Raw genomic sequence first — 20,229 nt, 5'->3', positions numbered from 1 at the left:
GAAACCACCACAATTCCGCTAGAATCACAGGCAATAATCCCCAACCCTACCATCTTCTTCGAACGATCAACTGCTGCATCCCAATTCAGTTTGACAAAACCCACAGGGGGCTTGGACCATCGTGTTAATATTGGAACCCGAGGCATGGACAGAAAGGCCACATTCATACTCGTCGTTTTACGGTACTCATCCAAAGACTCTTTGGCACATTTAATCGAACACTTTGGAGGAGTCAACAAACCCTCAAACACAAACATGTTCCGGCGAAACCAGACCCTCTGTGCAACCATTACAACCAGCTCCATCTCCTCCCTATCCAACTGTTGAAATAAAGCACCCATCAAAGATAATACATCATTAGCAGAGGATGAGAACTTACTTATACAGGTGGGACATTCAGCCCAGAGCGTTTGAGCAACTGGACACCTCCAAAGCGCATGAAAACCTGACTCTGCCTCCTTACCACACATTGGACAAATGGGATCTTCCACTACTCGCCGATGACAAAGCTTCTCTTTGGTTGGTAGAATCTCATTACAAGCACGCCAAATGAACAATTGTACCGACCGTGGGATACTCAAGCTCCAAATGAATTGCCAAATTGGGTTAATCGTTGGTGCATTTGAACAACTTCCCTGAATCCTTGTCCTCCTCTCACATTCAAATGGTAGGCACTACATACTGAAAAGTGTTTTGTTGTGGTGCCTGCCCAAACCAGCCGATCATGCATCAAATGGGGACAAATGGGAATGTTGCAAATGGTCTCCACTAAATCTGCAGAGAATATACGTTCCAATAAAGGCATGTTCCACCATTCTGACTCCACACTTATTAATTCACACACCTTTGTATTCAGTTGTAAGACATTTATTGGAAATTGGATTGTATGAGATTGAGTAGATGGTAGCCACCGATCCCCCCCATATTTTCTCCTGTGATCCATCCCCAATGCGCCAAATTAAACCTTCCTGTAACACAGGCTTCGAATTCCAAATACTGCGCCATGTGAATGATGGTCAAGCACCAAGAGAAGACCCCTGGAAATCACCATTTGGATAGTACTTTGCTTTCATAACCCTTGCTACTAGAGTTCCAAGAAACTTAGTAAACCTCCAGCCTTGTTTTGCAAGCAAAGATACGTTAAAACTGTTCAAATCTCGGTACCCCAAACCACCTGAGTGTTTCTTCCTTCCTAAACCTTTTCCAAGTCATCCACGATATCTTATGATCATTCTCCTTATGCCCCCACCAAAACTTTGCCATCATAAAATTAATTTCACGACAAAGAGTTTTAGGAAGCTGAAAAACACTTATAGTGTAGGTGAGAATCGCTTGGAGGACAGTCTTAATAAGGATTTCCTTTTCGGCATGTGATAAGAACTTTTCCTTCCACCCGTTTATCCGTTGCCATATTCTACCTTTAATACCATTGAGCGTTGAAATTCTTGACCATCCAATTAAAGCTGGTAGACCAAGATACTTTTCATAGGAATTAGTTGAACTAACACCCATTGCTTGAAGAATAGACTCCCGAGCATCCCCCCTAGTATTTCGACTGAAGAAAAAAAAAAAAAAAAAAAAAAAAAAAAAAAAACTGAGGTCTTACCATGGTTAAGTTGCTGCACCGAAGCAACCTTATAACTATCTAAAAGTGCTTGAATAGACCTTCACTCCCTTAGATTTGCTCGACAAAATAATAGATTATCATCCGCAAATAGCAAGTGATGGATAATAGGCCCTCTATGAGATGAGGACACACCCATAATATCCCCTATCCGTGCAGAGTGTTGTAACATTGAGCACATAGCCTCCGCACATATAATAAAAAAGTAGGGGCATAGGGGGTCACCTTGTCGGATACCACGAGTAGGCATAATGTTATCGTGAGGTTGGCCATTGATAAGTACCGAATAAGAAACGGTACGAACACAAGACATTAGAAGGTGAATCCATCTACTAGCAAAATCAAGCTTCCTCATCGTAACCTCCAAAAAATTCCATTAAAGACGATGATACGCCTTGCTCGTATCCAACTTCAAAGCCATAAAGCTCTCCTTTCCCTTCAACCGTGAATTCACAGTATGGAGTGTTTCGAAAGCTACCAAAACATTATCCGTTATAAGACGACCCGGGATAAAAGCGCTTTGCTCCGGAGAGATAATAGAAGGTAGCACATGTTTTAGCCGGTTTGCAAGCACCTTGGCTATGACTTTGTAGAGCACATTATATAGACTTATGGGCCAGTAATCTGAAACGTGAGTGGGAGCGGAACCCTTAGGAATTAGACATATATTGGTAGAATTCAAATCTGATTCAAAAGGGCCTCCATTGAGAAAATGGAGGGCTGCCCTTGTAACATCGGAACCAACGATATCCCATGACTGTTGATAAAAACCCACAGAATAACTCTCACAAACAAAGAAAAGAAATTAAGTACTGGATAACTTTCAAAATTGACTTCGCATAATCGTGCATGATCCTTACACCCTCATCCATCGCCAAACCCAACGGCTACTATTAATGCAACCAACAAAAATATCGCACCACCTAGAATTAAATAAAAAGCTAGAAAACTCTTAGTAATAAATTCAAGATTTTTTTTTTCTACACTAAAAATTAAGGTTGTTGAAAAATACTGGGGGGTTGAATTAAAAGCTATAAAGATTGTTGAAAATGAAAAGCAAATTGCTTTCCTTGGAAAAGTCTTAAGTTGATTAGAAAAACTGCTGAAAGTACTACTCTAACTCACCATCTGATCACATAATCACTCCCACAAATAAACTCACTCGATAACTTTCAAAATCGTCTCCACATATATAGAAAACCATACACCCTCATCAATCACGTACCAAACGGCTATTAATACAACTAACAAGAAAAGTCACACCTTAATTATACGAAAAATCACATATCATTAACACTAATGTTACCATATTAGATAAAAAGTGCCTCTCATTAAAAGGGGTACACATTTTCACATCGATTTTTTTAAAAAAATACTTTATTAACTTAAGCATTAAAGGCTTTTCTAACCTCCTCTCTGACCGCCAGCGCACCAACAAATGCCGGTCCGGCCATCCGACCTTCTAGTTTTCTTAATTCTATTGTTTTACAAGAGCCTATCGCCATCTAACCGTTCACCAATTAATTTGCTTCGAACACATGTCTTGAAAAATGGCTGGCAAATCGGCGATAGCGTGTAGTTTGTAGGGTTGAAAGGCTAAAAAGAATGTTGAAAATGAAAAGCAAATTGCTTTCCTTGGATTGTTTCTAATAAATTCAGGCTTTGTTTTTTTCCTGCTTTAATAGAATTAGGTAATCGAAGAAGAATAGGGCTATAGGTGTGAAAAGGAGATTCCATATGGCCATATAGGTTCCTGTTCCAAGTCCTCCTGAGTACTTTATCTTCCTTTTGAAGCATCTAGAATTATCTTGGGTAATCTAAAAAAGGAATTATCTTGGGTAATGGGTAGGGTAGGGTAGGGCACAATAAATGGTCACTTTAACCCATTCTCACTTTCACCAACTTTTCTCACAAGGACGAACCCACGTGGTCAACTAGTCACTATCCCATTTTATCTTGTCGGTGATGGGCCTGATGGCCAACATGATGATATTAAATAAATAATTAATTTTGTTTTCATTTTAAAATTTTAAAATAAATAATAATTTAATATAATATTAAAATTAGAGAAGTCTTAAATTTAAATATTCTCTCGATCCGTCGTCAATTATTTCAATTAAATATTTTACGTATTGAGCATCATCTATTAAGAGAACGTTTGAGTTTGAACCTATATGTCAATGTATATATTAAAATATTGATTAAATAATTAAATTTATTATTTTCTATTAGTTTAAGCTTTTAAAATAAATAGTGGTTTAACACATATGATTCCCTTTACTTTGAAAGCTTTTTTTTTTTTTAGAATGGTTAACAATTGGTATGGTAAATAATAAATACGAAAATAAAATAAAATTATAGGACTAATTTGTCAGAATAGATTTCGAGCAACCCATCTCTCTACTCAATTGGTGAGCCTTATAAAAATTATCTCACATTTGCTGTCCTGAATTACTAACAATCTGTTGAGAATTCGACCCAATGACTTAGCTACTAGTATCCTTAATGTTCGGTGCTTTTACTGCCAACTTTTACTGTTGATATTTTTATGTCTGAAGGATTTCTCATGAATGGGTTAAATTGTAGAATTAGAGTTGAAACTTATAAATTTTTCTCTAATATCATGTTAAATTATATATAATTTATTCTAAAAACTTAAACTTGTAATAAATGTTAAATTTAATTACTCAGTTCATATTCAAATAGCATTTGTATATAGGGATTTAGATTTTTTTTATTTTTTATTTTTTATTTTTTAAAGTAGATTGTTTAAATAATAATAAAAAACAAAATTAGGGGTTATGGTGGTGCGGTCACCCAAAAAGGCTGCAATCAAAACGTGCATAAAGAAAAAACATGCATAAAGAAAAAAGGATTAGGATAGTCTATATTCTATAAATACTTGCTCTTAAATTCGGGCAATAAGTTTCATAAGTGGCTGCCAAACCATTTATTCGATGAATAAATTCTATAGTTGGTATCTCACACTTTTCTGCTAGATTTTTCTCAAATTTCAAACAAATAATTATAAACGATAGTCATGTAAAAGAGTTTGAAAGAACCTCCAAAATTAAAGTTAAGAAAATGATTTTTGTATAACCCAAATTCACAACTCTTACACATGCAACTCAAAATATATTGATGAGATCCATGCATGACGAGACCCATATGTATGAATCTCACCAATGAAAAATGCTAGACATCCCAATACTTTTTTTTTTCTTTTTTTTTTTTCAAAATTTGGTTCCAACCTGATGTGTCACAATCCTATGAAATTGTGATACACTTTTCAAAATAATAAATGAAGATCGTGACACATCAAATTGAAATCAAATTTTACTAAAAAAATATTTAAATGTCTAGCATTCTTCTGGACCTATATAACTTAAATTATATAAAAATTGTGCAAGTGGATTGTGCACACATCCCTTTAAGTTAATAGGGTGGGATATTCAAACGCTCCTTCGGGCTGGTGTGGAGGTAGGAAACCCCTCACCGAAACCCTAGCCCCCCTCCCCCTTCCCCAATTCCTTTCCCCCTCCTCCTCCCTTTCTCCCTCCCTTTCCCCGATTCCTTTCTCCCACCCCCCTTTCCTTTCTCTAGTCCCCACGGACTAGATCCGTTGGTGGTTATGGTCCTCATAGTCCTTTTGGACTATGGCGGTTTAGTTTTTTCTTGTTTTTTAGTTTGTTTTGGCAGGTGAACTCACTGGAGAAGGTGCCGGAGGGGAGTGGTCGTCCTGTGCATGCCGACGGCGGAGATCTTGGCCGAGTTTTGACACGTTAGTTTTCTTGGAGGTCAAATCTTCGATTTTCTGTCGTCTTCTGTTGGACACGCGCCCTCCAGGCTTGTTCGCCGTTGCTTTCTGGTGCTACAGCCGCTTTCCACGACCAATTTTAGTCCCTGTGGTCGGCGCGTGGTCATCACGCGTTTGGGTGGTTTCTGTTCAGTGTGGCGCGTGGTGACCACGAACCGTTTGTTTTGGCCGTGTATGGTGGAGATCAGAGGCTTTTGGTGAACGGCCGTTGTTGGGGGTCTTCTTGCAGTGGCGCGTGTGCCCCACGTGCAGCCTCCGGTGGTGATCCTCCTAGAAGGCAGTTTCTGTTTTGGGTTTTTCTTGTTCCTGTATGCTTGTGTTGGCAGTTTGCTTTGTGCTTAGTAATTTAGTCAGTGCTTTTAGCCCAAAATGTGTGACCGATTCCCTGTACAAGTATAGTTTTAGGTCACCGCATATGCATCGTTTTGGTTGGCTAAGTTTCATTTGTAGCATTCTATCTATAATGGTCTGAGTTGTTTGTTGGCTCAGGTTGGGTATACACATTTATGGTGGTGGCTTATGTACACCTCTTAGGTGGATCTTGTGTACACCTTTATGGTGGCTTGTTATGTACCCTTCTCTTGATTAATGAAAATTAATATTTTCTTCAAAAAAAAAAAGGGTGGGATGGTCCTTGTTGTGACTGACAGGCTTTTGCGTGGCTCGATGGTCCCTATTTCTTTTTCTTTTTCTTTTTCCCTCACAAGCACAGCGCAAGAGGGACTCGTGGTTTGACCTTTTGGAGCACTGTGGCCTGTGGGCCGTAGGATACATTGGTTTGACCTTTTTGGAGGTAGGGCGTCAGTCGTCGGTGAACGATTTTTACAGTTGAAATTTCATCGTTTTAGCCCGCAACCGCTTAAACTGCCCATAATCCTATATATAAGAGCAAAGAGAAGAATAAGGAGGAGGAGACAACTCTTTTAAATTCATTGGAGGCCCATCAAACCTTGGGCTATTCAAAAAGGAATAGGAAGCCTTATCTCTCATTTAAATAGAGGTATGCAAAAGACCATCTTATCCAAAAGCGTTTGCATTAATTGCAGTGCAGTTGAGCCTAATTTCTCCTTCTGTCCCCATTAACGCGCTGATATTCCTCATTTTGATCATTGATAGCACAATGTCAGCAAAGAAAGCAGTATGGTTAGCACTATAGTTGTTAACAATGTCAATGGTAGATGTATCCTCCCCTGTAGTTGAGAATAGCTCTTGATCACTCTGCAGAAGCCCCTTGTTGACTTGAAGATTAGAGAAGTAGGAATTGTCAAAAGCATCCGGCGTAGTGACGTCGAGATTGGTCAGCTCAGTTCCAGACCTAGTTCCGTTTTCTGGGCATATTCCTTGGAGAGTTTCTAAGTAGGTTGAGTTCAGGGTCGGATAGGGATTGCAAGTGCTATTGAAATTGTATAATCGGTAACTAAAAGTCACACACTGAGCACGTCCAAATGTGTGAGCACTTGAAAAGTTATGCATGCCAATTCTTCATCAAAACATGCGCAATAAAAAGTAAAAAATATAAAAATTAATTACAAAGAAAAAAGAAAACTTGAGAGGTAGTCGGGTGGTTAGGCCACTAGCATTTGGTCAAATGGTGGCTCGATCACCTTCTTAAGTGTAATGGACATTTTATCTATTGTCAGTCGGACGTGACTGAAAATCCTAATAAAGAGAAATGCTAGTGGTACTTAAACTTTTACAAAGAGAAGCTTACAAACTGATATGAAGCTTAATGAGAGGCTCCACATCAGCTTAATATTAAAATAAGTTAAAAACAAATTTTAGTACATAGATAAAAATACCCTTTCATCCCTTGTTGAACCCCCCCGGCCGGAAACCTTACACCGCCGGAAACTCAGCACGCCGACCACCACAACTCCACCTCGGCCATTGGAAACCCAGCACCCTGACCCACCGGAAACCCAGCACCCCGACCCACCGGAAACCCAGAATTAACCAAGACAATCTCGGACTCGACCATGACCTCGACCAAGCTTTTGGTCGGGGAAGGCCAGATCCCGGCCAGGCGGCCGAGATCTGGCTGTTTTGGCCAGGGATGGGCCGAATCCCAGACATTGACAAAGCAGTCATGGAAATGAAACCTGATAAGGCTGGCGCCAATTCGGGGATCGCTCTGCAACGCCTCCTCAACGACTCCACACACGATGCTCAACACGTTTGGACATGTTTCGTTATAAAATCTTGGAGTCAGCCTGCCATAGCAATGGCATAGAGATACTCCAAGAAAAAATGCACAGAATAGAGCTATCACAGTACAGTGATAAGAAGAAGACATCTTTAATTCTGTAATATTCTATAAACAAGAATATTGACTTCAATATATATAAAGTGACAAATATGTGTTTTCTAACCGTTGAAATGTAAGTTAGATTGGAAAATTCTCAAGTTGGTTTGGTGTGTTTTGGGTACGGAATTTTGGAAATTCTATATTTTTCAAAAATAAATTATATTTTATTCAAGTTTTTCAAAAATAAATCATATTTTAGTTAACTTTTTCTAAACAAATTATATCTTCAAAATTCACAAACAGAATAAAAATTCAATTCTAATTTTAAAAATTCAACACTTAAACAAACCATTAGAAATTCTTGAGTTCTGTCACATTAACGTAGAATGCATGTAATCATGAAAAGCAGTCGGCGGGGTTGAAAATCTGAAAAGATTGTCGGACACAAATTCCTTTACTTGGATTCTTACTGGCTAATAAATTCTGCCTCGCATTAATTTATATGGTTTTTGACCGTTTGAATTGCGTAAATCAATAAGATTATGGCAAATTTCATTTCAACTTTAATTTCAAGCATCTAGAATTCTGTCCATTTCTTGTGTGGGGGACATTTAATGGTTTTAAGTTTTAACCCTAGAATATATATACTTGTTAAGTCTCACGTTGTCTGGATATAAAAATGGAAGTGTGTTTATATATATACTAGCTCGCATGTAAACCTGTCTAAGAAAAGGCAATGTAATTCATGTGATTCCAACTATTTGGAAGCCTATTATTCTTATTTTCGGTGCTTTTAGTTTTTAAATATATATTCTGTTAGAATATTTATATTCTTTTCTTTTTCTTTTTTCTAATAAAAGGAAACGTGCTAAATGCGGATTGGAGATAATGTGACATAGTAATGGTTTCTGCAAAGATTTTAAACAAGAAGTTAACATAAGAATTTATTTATTATTTATGCTTACCATATGAAATTTTAAGTTACTTTTTAAATCCTAAAAAACTTATTACAAATAGGTACAAACATAAAGATTGATTTTACATTATTATTATTATTGTTGTTGTTGTTGTTGTTGGATAGCGTAATGTTATGATATTTTGATCCTCTAGCCCTCCGAGGTTGTGGTGTTGAATTGAATGGGCTGGGCTTATATTGGGAAAGCAACTTGGTTAGGGTTTTGGGCAATTTCCCTCTTAATTAGCCCTCATCACACAAAAACGCCACCATTTGGTTTACATTTGAAACGACGCCGCTTCAATCAGCAGGCGCTTAAACCCTTAAACCCCATGTCTTCCAAGAAGAAGAAGAAAGAGCTGAAAACAATAGTTAGAGTACAAATGCTAACAATTGCTCGAAACCTCTCTTCATCCAAAAAGCTGAAACACCCTCGCTTCCTTTCGCTCTCAATCTTAGCCCAATCCCTAACGAACCCTTGTTCTTCTTCTTCACTCTCACAAACCCTAAACCCCCAACCTCAAAGCCCTATCAAACCCCCGCCACTCAATTCCTTCTATTATTTTTCTTCGATCCCATCTCTACCCCTCACTCGCAATGGAAATTAGACGAGGCCACTACCCACGTCGTGTGCGCTGGTTGAGGGGTCCACATGCAAAGCTCGGACCCGAAACACCCCGGTTTCTTCCTCAAGCCCTCTAAGAAGAGCCAGAGTTATCACTTAAGTGCCCATCTCGTGTCGGTAGCTCACGAGTCCAAGTTTCCTAGCTCACTCAAGAAGGGCCTTTTAATAGACCCCGAGACTGAGACTGAAACCAAGACCGAAACGCTCAGTTCCGAGAAGCCGGTGGTGCGCGCGCGATGCCACTCGCTGAGGCATTTCGGGAAGGTGAAGGATCCGACGGTGGAGAACCTCGTGCCGGACTTCGATTTCGACCACACGATCGGCCGGAGGTTAGAGTTGACTGGCGGGACCCGATCTGTGGTTTTGATGGTCATGGAAGCGCCAATTTTGACGGGTCCTTCCCTCGGAAGGTGGCGAAACTATTGTTGGCGACAACTGAGGAGAATCGGAAGGCGTGGAAGGGTTAATAAGTTTTGACACTATCCGTGAATCTGATATAGAATTAGTGGGCTAGCATTGAAGGATTTAGCTCATTTAGTTAAATGTGATGGGTTATGGTTGACTTATACAATCTGATTTTTATACCCATGCATCGAGATGACCCGAACTTGACCGCAGCATTTAGGTCTAGCAATTTTTGACACAACCCACGAACTGAATACAAAATTAACAGGTTAAAGTTGAAGGATATATATATATATATATATATATATACACACATACTTCGACATGATTCAAACGTGACACGCGAAGATAAATTGTCACCGCTAATGAAAGTAGAGCACGCATCTTTAAATGACAAAAATTGAGATCATTCTTCCCATCAAATCTCGCTAACCAAATTGTGGATTTGTATCCCGAAATTTTACTAATTTATAATAACAAATTAAGATTTTGAATGATAAAAAAGTGTGGAGAAATAGAAGAAGAAAAATATAACAATTACACGCAGAGAACACAAAATATATGGTTTGGCATAAAAGAAATTCATGCACTAATAAAATAGAGTACAAAAGGTGGATAAAAGCACTAAAAATTCCAAGTCTCAATACACTCCATAGTCCATACCGTACTCGATCTTTCGATATATGAAAGGGGAGAAAAGCATCGATCACTCAAGCCTCCCTCATTTATTCATGTACAGAATTTTTTTGCATCAAACACTCAAAACAAAGATAAAAGCTTGCATATACGTATAGTTAGTTGCACAAAAGCACCACATGCATGTGCAGCAAAAGGTATATATATACACACCATATAGTAGCTTGCATTTAGCTTATTTGTACTCGATCAGCCTTATCTCTTATCTCTCATTTAAATAGAGCTATGCAAGAGACCATCTGATCCAGAAGTAGCGTTTGCATTAACTGCGGCGCAGTTGAGTCTAATTTCTCCTTGTGTCCCCGTTAACACACTGATATTCCCCATTTTGATCATTGATGCCACAAAGCTGGCAAAGAAAGCAGTCTGGTTAGCACTATAGTTGTTAACAATGTCAATAGTATCCTCCCCAGTAGTTGAGAACAGCTCTTGATCACTCTGCAGCAGGCCCTCGTTGACTTGAAGATTAGAGTAGTATTTATTGTCAAAAGCATCCGGCGTGGTGAGGTCGAGATTGGTCAGATCAGTCCCTGTTCCGTTCTCCGCGCATATTCCTTTGAGAGTTTCTAAGTAGGTTGAGTTCAGGGTCGGATCAGAATCACCAACACCGGTAAAATTGTATAGCCGGTTGCCGAAAGTCAGACACCGAGCGCGTCCAAAAGTGTGAGCACCTGAAGATTATGCATGCATGCCCAATTAATATTCCTTAATTATCAAAACGTGTTTTGTTTCCATCACAAATATGCCATTTTTGTCTTTGTTCTTTATTGAGACGATGGAGAATCTTAGAGATCGATTAAAAGTACTTTGTTTGTACATTTGTGAGCATTGTATATTAGCAATTCACCAAATCATGACAAATGTTTATCCAAATTGCTGAACATGCGTACAGCTTCTTTTACTGCTATTTTGGTATCCTGACTAGCAAAAATAAGATTTGGGTAGATGAGTTAGAATGCTCTAAGTTAGAAAGCAAGAGTTACCAGAGAGAGCAACTACATCGGTGGTGTTCAGGCCGACGTTTGAGAACTTTAATTTTATAGCTGCTATGGTCTCGGAGGGTCCTGGAAGGGCAAGATTAGCACCAGATCGGTTTGCTGTTGTGCCATCCCTTCTTCCAAGTAAAACATCCCACGAGGGGCCTCCTGCCTGCAGTGAGCATGGATATTAGTTTGTCTGTCATGCAAACAACATACACTAAAATAAATGTTTGATCGAAGATCGAGAAGGGTGTCTTGTTGTTTTATATATACAATACCAGTGAAACTGATGCTTCAGATGCAATGGCGAGGATATCGGCGCAGGAAACAATGCCGGGACAAGCGCTTTCCAACGCAGTCTTTATGTCATCGACAACACCAAAACCCCTCACTGAGTTATTATTTGGGGCAGCCTCTTTCTCGCTTTCTATGGTGTCGGTGTTGTTCAACAAAATTGATCCATCACACCCCTACAACAAAGTCAACATGTTTCTGCAGAATTTAGACAATCAAAAGTGTACTTGATGCACAATATTAATTAGATTAAGGGAGGAAGAAATAGAGCAAATAATGAGGAGCTGGGGAGACGTACGTTGACAAAGCAATCATGGAAATGAAGCCTGATAAGGCTGGCGCCAATCCGGGTGTCGGTCAGCAACGCCTGCTCAATGACTCCACGTACGATGCTCGTCACGTTTGAACATGTTTCGTTATAAAATGTTGGAGTCAGCTGTCCATTGCATGATGATCCTCCAAGCAAAAATGCCAAGAATAGACCAATCACAGTACAGTAAGAAGAAGAAGAAGAAGACATCTTTCTCTGTAAACAAGAATGACTTGGGTGTTTGATAGAGCAAATTGTGGTCCTTTATTTAAAAAGTGACAAGCATGTTACTTACCCACATAAAAAAAAAAAAGATAAAAAAAAGTAAAAAATAAAAAATAAGTATAATAACACGTTTGGCCGCCTGTTGTCGTACTTAGCTGCTCCAATAAGACAAAAATTCAGACATGTAAGGGCGCTCCGCTTGTTTAGGATTTCTTTTGCATTTTTCGGTGTTTAGTGCAACACACCGAAAATGATGATCAATAAAAATTATTTTTCAGTTCGACAGAAATTTTTTTTTAAATTTTTCTAAAATAATTTGTTGTTTTTAAAACCGTAAATCATTTTCTGATTTTAAACTTCTCATTCTTGCACGCACATTTGTAGGAATCATCCACCACTTGCCATTAGAGTTTATTCGTAGTCCGAATCTATTGCAGAAGGTTTCCAAATTTTGGAATCCGGTCGCCGAAATCCTGCAGCACTGGCTAAATTCCAGCTACCATCTTCAAATTTCGGCAACTATGCCATACTCTGGCATTACTGATCGAAATTTGGTTACTGTGCCAGATTTCGACGTAACTAGCCAGAATTTGGCCAGTGGCATCGAATCCAGCCACATCGTTAAAATTTCATCATCGATTATTTTTTACAGTTAATAAATTTTTTGTACAAACCAAACACAAAAAAATATTTTACGTCGAAACAAACAAATGATTAAGAGAAAAGAGTTGCCCGCATGCTAACTTGTTTGCACAAATGGGTCCGGCATATAAAGCTATTTGGAATACGTAAGCCAGTAATCCTATCTTTTAAATTATTCAAATTTTTTATGTTGTTCAGAATCCTTGACAAGTCGTTTGGCGCAAGTGAGGTATAAACACACCCCGTACGTTGGAAGTTTCATTGGATTGGAAAAGTCTAAAGTTGATTAGAAGTTCATAAATTCCGTTACATAAACGTAGTACATAAGCATCTATGTTGGAAATTAAAGTCTAAAGTTCATTATAAATGCATAAAACGTAGTACATTCCATGTTGGAGGGAATATAAATTGTAATCACAGGCACTCAAGCAGCTTTTGCATGAAAAATAATATAACACGTTTGGACTAAGATCTTATGTTATTATGTACGAATTACATAAACATTTGGCCAACCTAAAAGAAAAAATTACAAGACTCATTTGTTCCAAATAAGTATGTAGATCTCACATGTTAATTAGATTATTCGGAACAAGCAAGCTCTATATATACATAAATCTCATCTTTTAAGCTATTTAAATTTATATATGTTATTCAAACAGTCTAATAACATAAAATCATTTAGAAGGCGTTTGGCTAGTGAGTTACAAACGCACCCAGTCCCTTGGAAAGTTCATAAATTAGATTGAAAAAGTCTAGAATTTATTAGATTGTGGTCGGTACGTACTATGCATGCATGTTGGAGTGGATATAAATAACTATCTATAGGCCAACTGAAGAAGCTTTTACATTATAATTTTTTTCATTTTTTATATTACATCAATAATTTTTTTATTACTATTCAAATAAAAAAAATTACTATAGTACAAATTTTTTTTACTTTACTACACAAATTTTTTTTTTTCTTTTATATCACATCTATTACTTTTTACTAACTTAATTTTTTTTTTATTATTCTATTTATTTATGTTCACTAGCTTGCCATACATACCCAACTCTCACAAAGAAAAGAAAGTACTCTACAACTTTCAAAATTGTCTCCACATAACCGTACACCCTCATCCACAACCAAACCCAACGGCTATTATTAATGCAACGAACAAAAATATCACACCACCTAGAATTAAATGAAAAGCTAGAAAATCCTTACTAATAAATTCAGAATTTTTTTTTTCTACGCTAAAAGTTAAGGTTGTTGAAAAATACTGGGGGTTGAATTAAAAGCTATAAAGATTGTTGAAAATGAAAAGCAAATTGCTTCCCTTTGAAAGTCCGAAGTTGATTAGAAATTAATGCACATGCATCCATGTTGGAGGAGATGTAAATTAAGCTTGACAATTTTGATACGACTCACGAATTTGACACGAGCATGACACGAATGCATAGGGTTTGAGTTTAGGCTATAACCCGTTTATAACCCGCCAACCTGTTTATGACACGTTTATTACCAGCCAACCCGTTTATGATATATTTACGACGCGTTAATGACACATTTATTACCAAATTAACTAAACGAGTTGATACGCCAACCCGAATTGCCAAGCCTAATGTAAATTATAACCAGTACTATAGGCCCCTCAAGTAGTTTTAACATTAAAAACAATATATATAACAGACACGTTTGGACTGATATTATGTTTTTAGACTGTTTGAATAATATAGAAATTCAAATAACCTAAAAAGGAAGAATTATAAAACTTATTTGCCTAGAATAAGTAAGTCTCGCATGTTGGGCCATTCGGAATAAGTAGGCTGGCTACGTACACACGTAATCGATCTTTTAAGCTACCTAAATTTATGTGTTATTCAGATAGTCTAATAGCATAGAATCAGTGTGAAAGTGTTTGGCAAGCGAGTTACAAACATACCCCCTTAGAAAGTTCATTAGATTGGAAAATTCTCAAAAATTTAGGGAAAATAATTAAAGCATTCTCAACAGCTTTCCTAAAGTCTCTTCCCCGTCCTAAATATTTTAAAAAAATTTCAAAACGTCACATACAGCAAATACCCTATGTCAACCCTAAACATTGGATAAGCTACAATGCTACGGTGCTATCCTAAACATTGGGTAAGCTACAATGCTACGGTGATACACGAGGCACAGTTGCCGCGTGTACTCCAATACTCGTGGCCACTGTGCCATGTGTATTTACTATACATGCGGCAAATTGTACAATTCGTAACAACCGGATCTACCACGCCTCACACACGTGGTCATTTACACGTGGCAACATGTTTGCCACGTGTGTTGTCTCCGTACACGTGGCGATTTGCAAGTGGCAAAATGCAATTTTTTTTGTAGTGCGTTTTTCGCGCATATTCCTTCAAGAATTTCTAAGTAGGTTGAGTTTAGGGTCGGATCAGAATCACTAACACCGGTAAAATTTTTTAGCCGGTTGCAGAAAGTACGACACTGAGCTCGTCCAAAAGTGTGAGCACCTGAATATTATCATTATGCATGCCAAATATTCCTTAATTATCAAAACGTGTATTGTTTCCATCACAAATATGCCATTTTTGTCTTTTTTCTTTATTGAGTTGCGTAATTCAATAAGATTTTGGCAAATTTCATTTCAACTTTCAAGCATCTAGAATTCTGTCCATTTCTTGTGCGGGGGGGACATTAATAAATGGTTTAAACCCAAAGAGGATATATACTTGTGACGTTCCACATTGTCTGGATATAAAAATAAATGTGTTTAATTATATGTATATTCGCATGTAAACTTGTCTAAGAATAATTGGCAAAGTAATTCATGTGATTCCAACTATTTGGAAGCCTATTATTCTTATTTTCGGTGCTTTTTATTTTATTTTTTTGATTTTTTATAAAAGGAAACATGCCAAATGCGGATTGGGGATAATGTGACATACTAATGGTTTCTGCAAAGATTTTAAATAAGAAGTTAACATAAGAATTTATTTGTTATTTCTGCTTACCATATGAAATTTTAAGTTACTTTTTAAATCCTTAAAAACTTATTACAAATCGGTACAAACATTAAGATTGATTTTACATTATTTTTATTTTTATTATTATTGTTTTTGGGTAACGTAATGTTATGATATTATGATCCTCTAATCCTCCGAGGTTGTGGTGTTGAATTGAATGGGCTGGGCTTATATTGGGAAAGCAACTGGGTTAAGGTTTTGGGCAATTTCCCTCTTAATTGGCCTTCATCACACAAAAATGCCGTCATTTGGTTTACATCTGAAACGACGCGGCTTCAGTCAGCAGGCACTTAAACCCTTAAACCCCTTGTCATCCTAGAAGAAGAAGAAGAAGAAAGAGCTTTAAACAATTGTTAGAGTAGAAATGCTCACCATTGCTCAAAACCTTTCTTCACCCAAAAAGCTGAAACACCCTCTCTTCCTTTCACTCTCAATCTTAGCCCAATCCCTTACGAACCCTTGTTCTTCTTCTTCACTCTCACAAACCCTAAACCTCCAACCTCAAAGCACTATCAAACCCCCGCCACTCAATTCCTTATGTTATTTTTCTTCGATCCCATCTTTGTCCCTCACCTGCAATGGAAATTACGACGTGGCCACTACCCACATCGTGTGCGCCAGCTGTGGGGTCCACATGTAGGGCTTGGACCCTAAACACCCCGGTTTCTTCCTCAAGCCCTCCGAGAAGAGCCCGAGTTATCACTCACGTGACCATCTCGTGTCGGTCACTCACGAGTTCGAGTTTCCTAGCTCGCTCAAGAAGGGCCTTTTAATCGACCCCTGAGACTAAGACTAAGACCGAGACCGAGACCGAGACCGAAACGCTCAGTTCCGAGAAGCCAGTGGTGTGCGCGCAGTGCCATTTGCTGAGGCACTACGGGAAGGTGAGGGATCCAATGGTGGAGAACCTCTTGTCGGACTTCAATTTCGACCACACGATCGGCCGGAGGTTGGCACTGACTAGCGGGACCCGGTCGGTGGTTTTGATGGTCATGGACAGTGCCAATTTCGACGGCTTGTTCCCTCGGAAGGTGGCGAAGCTGTTGTTGGCGACGATTGAGGAGAATCTGAAGGCATGGAAGGGTTAGCAAGTTTTGACATTATCCGTGAATCTAATACATAATTAGTGGGCTAAGATTGAAAAGTTTAACTCATTTAGTTAAATGTGATGGGTTATGATTGACTTATACAGTCTTAATTTTATACCCATATATGCGTCGAAGTGGCCCGAACTCGACACGCTGCATTTAGGTTTAGCAATTTTTGACACGACCTGCGAACTGAACACAAATCAAACACAAAATTATTAGGTTAAGATTAAAGGGAATATAATTTTATATATACCCATGCTTCGACATGATTCAAACACGACACGCGAAGATAAAATGTCACCGCTAATGAAAGTAGAGCACGCATCTTTAGATGACAAAAATTGAGATCATTCTCCACATCAAATCTCGCTGACCAAGTTGTGGATTTGTATCCCAAAATTTTACTAGTTTATAATAACAAATTAAGATTTTGAATGATAAAAAAAGTATGGAGAAATAGAAGAAGAAAAATATAACAAGTACACGTAGAGAACACAAAAAGTTATATATATGGTTTGGCATAAAAGAAATTCACTAATAAAATATAGTACAAAAGGTGGATAAAAGCACTAAAAATTCCCTGTCTCAATACACTCCATAGTCCATACCGTACTCGATCTTTCGATATATGAAAGAGGAGAAAAGCATCGATCACTCAAGCCTCCCTCATTTATTCATACAGAATTTTTTGCATCAAACACTCAAAACACAGATAAAAGCTTGCACATACGTATAGTTAGTTGCACAAAAGCACCACATGTGAAGCAAAAGGTGTAGATATACACACCATATATTCGCTTGCATTTAGCTTCTTTGTACTCGATCAGCCTTATCTCTTATCTGTCATTTAAATAGAGCTATGCAAGAGACCATCTGATCCAGAAGTAGTGTTTGCGTTAACTGCAGCGCAGTTGAGTCTAATTTCTCCTTACGTCCCCATTAACACGCTGATATTCCCCATTTTGATCATTGATACCACAAAGTCAGCAAAGAAAGCAGTCTGGTTAGAGCTACTTGAGTGCCCTGTTTGCATGAATCTAATGTACCCTCCAATATACCAGATATGCTCTAGATTCTGAACTTACAACCTGCATAATTCTGGAGAATTACATTTTCTTTACACACCTTAGTGCTTCCTTTGTCTAATTGGAAATCCTCAATTTATAGTCATGGACATTATTGCTTATAAACAGAATTCAGTGGTTGCAATTTTACTTGCTCTCATACAAAATGTTTTGATTGTAATTTATGAAGCATTCACTGTCAGAACAACAAGAAATTGTGATACAAAGTCAAAAAGAGTTATCTTCAATCAGTTCAGAAAAATCCAAGAATGATATTAAGTATTTAGTCATGGAGGGGGTGGGTGAAATCTATATGAGCAGGGTGACATGATGTAATTCCAGTTGGCTAATTGCCAAATTTGTTATCTCGAGTAGGGGAGAAACTAACTTATAGCTTGGGGGCTACAGAACCCCCAAAATTTAAAATTTCCCCAATAGTATATATTTTTCTGAAGTAAACCATCAAAAATTAACACCCCCCCCCAAAAAAAAAATATTGTCCCTCTAGATTATTGCCTTTTCCCAAAAGGCCTAAACTCTTTGTAAATCTCATATTGACCACTATTTTAGACATGGTCTTTTTGAACACACCATCCTTCATGGCTTCATCATTGACCCCTTTTTCTGTCTTATTTTGCAATTAAACAGAGTCATAAACTGCTTGATTATTTTAAGCATCTTTAGCTGTTTATTGCACACTGCATTACTTGCAGATATTTCTATTGAACTGTTTTATGAAGAAGAAAAAAAGAGAATGTTACTAATAGTAACTTACACTATTTTATGCCTTAGTGTCCAAATGGCCACACTCTATGTTCAAACTGCAAGGCTAGAGTGCACAACTGTTGCCCCACATGCCGCCATGAGCTTGGAAATATAAGGTGCTTGGCTTTAGAGAAAGTAGCAGAGTCACTAGAGCGCCCATGCAGGCACCAAGTATTGGGTTGTCACGATATATTCCCATATTACAGCAAGCTCAAACATGAGAAACACTGTAAATATCGTCACTACAACTGCCCTTATGCTGGAGCTGATTGTTCTGTCACTGGTGATGTCCCACTCCTTGTCATGCATCTCAAGAAGGATCACAAGGTTGATATGCAAGATGGATGTACTTTCAGCCACAGATATGTGAAATCCAATCCTCAAGAAGTTGGAAATGCTATATGGATGTTAACTGTTAGAGTTGTTCTCTCTTCAGTAATTAGTTATCAAGATGTTCTTATTCTTTTTTCTCCTTCTAGCTATACATTTTATCTTGTATACTTCCAGCGTACCTGGTAGCGCCTTACGATTTTAATGATATTTTGATTACTTATATAGAAAATAAAATAAAAAAGAAGAATATACATATCTTATTATGTCAACAGTGTTCTTTTCTGCCTTTTATTTGGCTCTCAGAAAGAATGGGTAGAAATAGGCTTATGCTTAAAGAAAAGCTGGAAAAAGGGAGCCATATTTAGCACTCTTATCCTTTATATCCTAATGGTAGTCTAATGCAACTTTTTTCTTTTGCATTCAGTTTTATTTGATTTGCACCAAATATTTGAAACCACCTTGCAATTCTTTCATCTGGTTCAGGTCTTCAACTGCTTTGGCCGTCAGTTCTGCTTGCACTTTGAGGCATTCCATCTTGAAATGGCACCCGTTTACATGGCCTTCCTGCGATTCATGGGTGATGAAGATGAGGCCAAGCAATTTAGTTACAATCTGGAAGTTGGCGGAAATGGCAGGAAACTTACATGGCAAGGTATACCAAGGAGTATCAGGGATAGCCATAAAAAGGTAAGGGATAGTCAAGATGGATTAATTATTCAGAGAAATCTAGCACTCTTCTTTTCTGGCAGCAATAGGCAGGAGTTGAAGCTGAAAGTTTCTGGTCGTATATGGAAAGAGCAATGAGATATTATAATAACCACTTTAAAAGGCTGAATAGATAAGTTCATTTATTACATTGTAAATGGGTAGATTCTGTGTTTCTTGTTAAATTGAGATCAGTTATCATTAATTTGCAATCTAGGAAGACAAGGCATCTTTGTGATGACTTTAATGTTTGATGGTCTTTCAAATTTACCTGACATGCATAACAAAGGCCTACTCACCATGTTCATGCAATGTGAGGAATTAGGCATATGGAGGATTGACAAACTCTGTAATGATTAGGTGACACTATAGCTTCCACAATGACGAACAATTTATCACATCCATTATACAGATCAAAGGCCGAAATGCTTGAACATTTGTTCA

At 37.9% G+C, this 20,229-nt stretch overlaps 2 protein-coding genes and 1 pseudogene across 2 annotated transcripts; 1 reads left to right on the top strand and 2 right to left on the bottom strand.

Moving 5' to 3' along the window:
- Positions 1-6,431: 6,431 nt before the first annotated feature.
- Positions 6,432-6,914, bottom strand: LOC133877637 (peroxidase 15-like; annotated as a pseudogene).
- Positions 6,915-10,375: 3,461 nt separating this feature from the next.
- On the bottom strand, positions 10,376-12,195 carry LOC133877212 (peroxidase A2-like). The gene is made up of 4 exons (XM_062315465.1): positions 11,940-12,195; positions 11,626-11,817; positions 11,351-11,516; positions 10,376-11,038 (listed from the first exon to the last, which is right to left on the bottom strand). Exons 1-4 carry the CDS (start codon positions 12,159-12,161, stop codon positions 10,581-10,583), a joined length of 1,038 nt encoding a protein of 345 aa, XP_062171449.1. The 5' UTR covers positions 12,162-12,195; the 3' UTR covers positions 10,376-10,580.
- A 5,736-nt stretch (positions 12,196-17,931) lies between these two features.
- Positions 17,932-19,997, top strand: LOC133878004 (E3 ubiquitin-protein ligase SINAT2-like). Its single transcript, XM_062316482.1, has 3 exons — positions 17,932-17,979; positions 18,775-19,161; positions 19,564-19,997. The coding sequence occupies exons 1-3, from the start codon at positions 17,950-17,952 to the stop codon at positions 19,882-19,884; spliced, it is 738 nt and encodes a 245-aa protein (XP_062172466.1). The 5' UTR covers positions 17,932-17,949; the 3' UTR covers positions 19,885-19,997.
- The last annotated feature ends 232 nt before the right edge of the window (positions 19,998-20,229 follow it).

Source organism: Alnus glutinosa, chromosome 9 (genome assembly GCF_958979055.1).
Source record: "Alnus glutinosa chromosome 9, dhAlnGlut1.1, whole genome shotgun sequence".
Taxonomy (NCBI): domain Eukaryota; kingdom Viridiplantae; phylum Streptophyta; class Magnoliopsida; order Fagales; family Betulaceae; genus Alnus; species Alnus glutinosa.
This window is presented reverse-complemented; position numbering and strand designations above follow the sequence as displayed.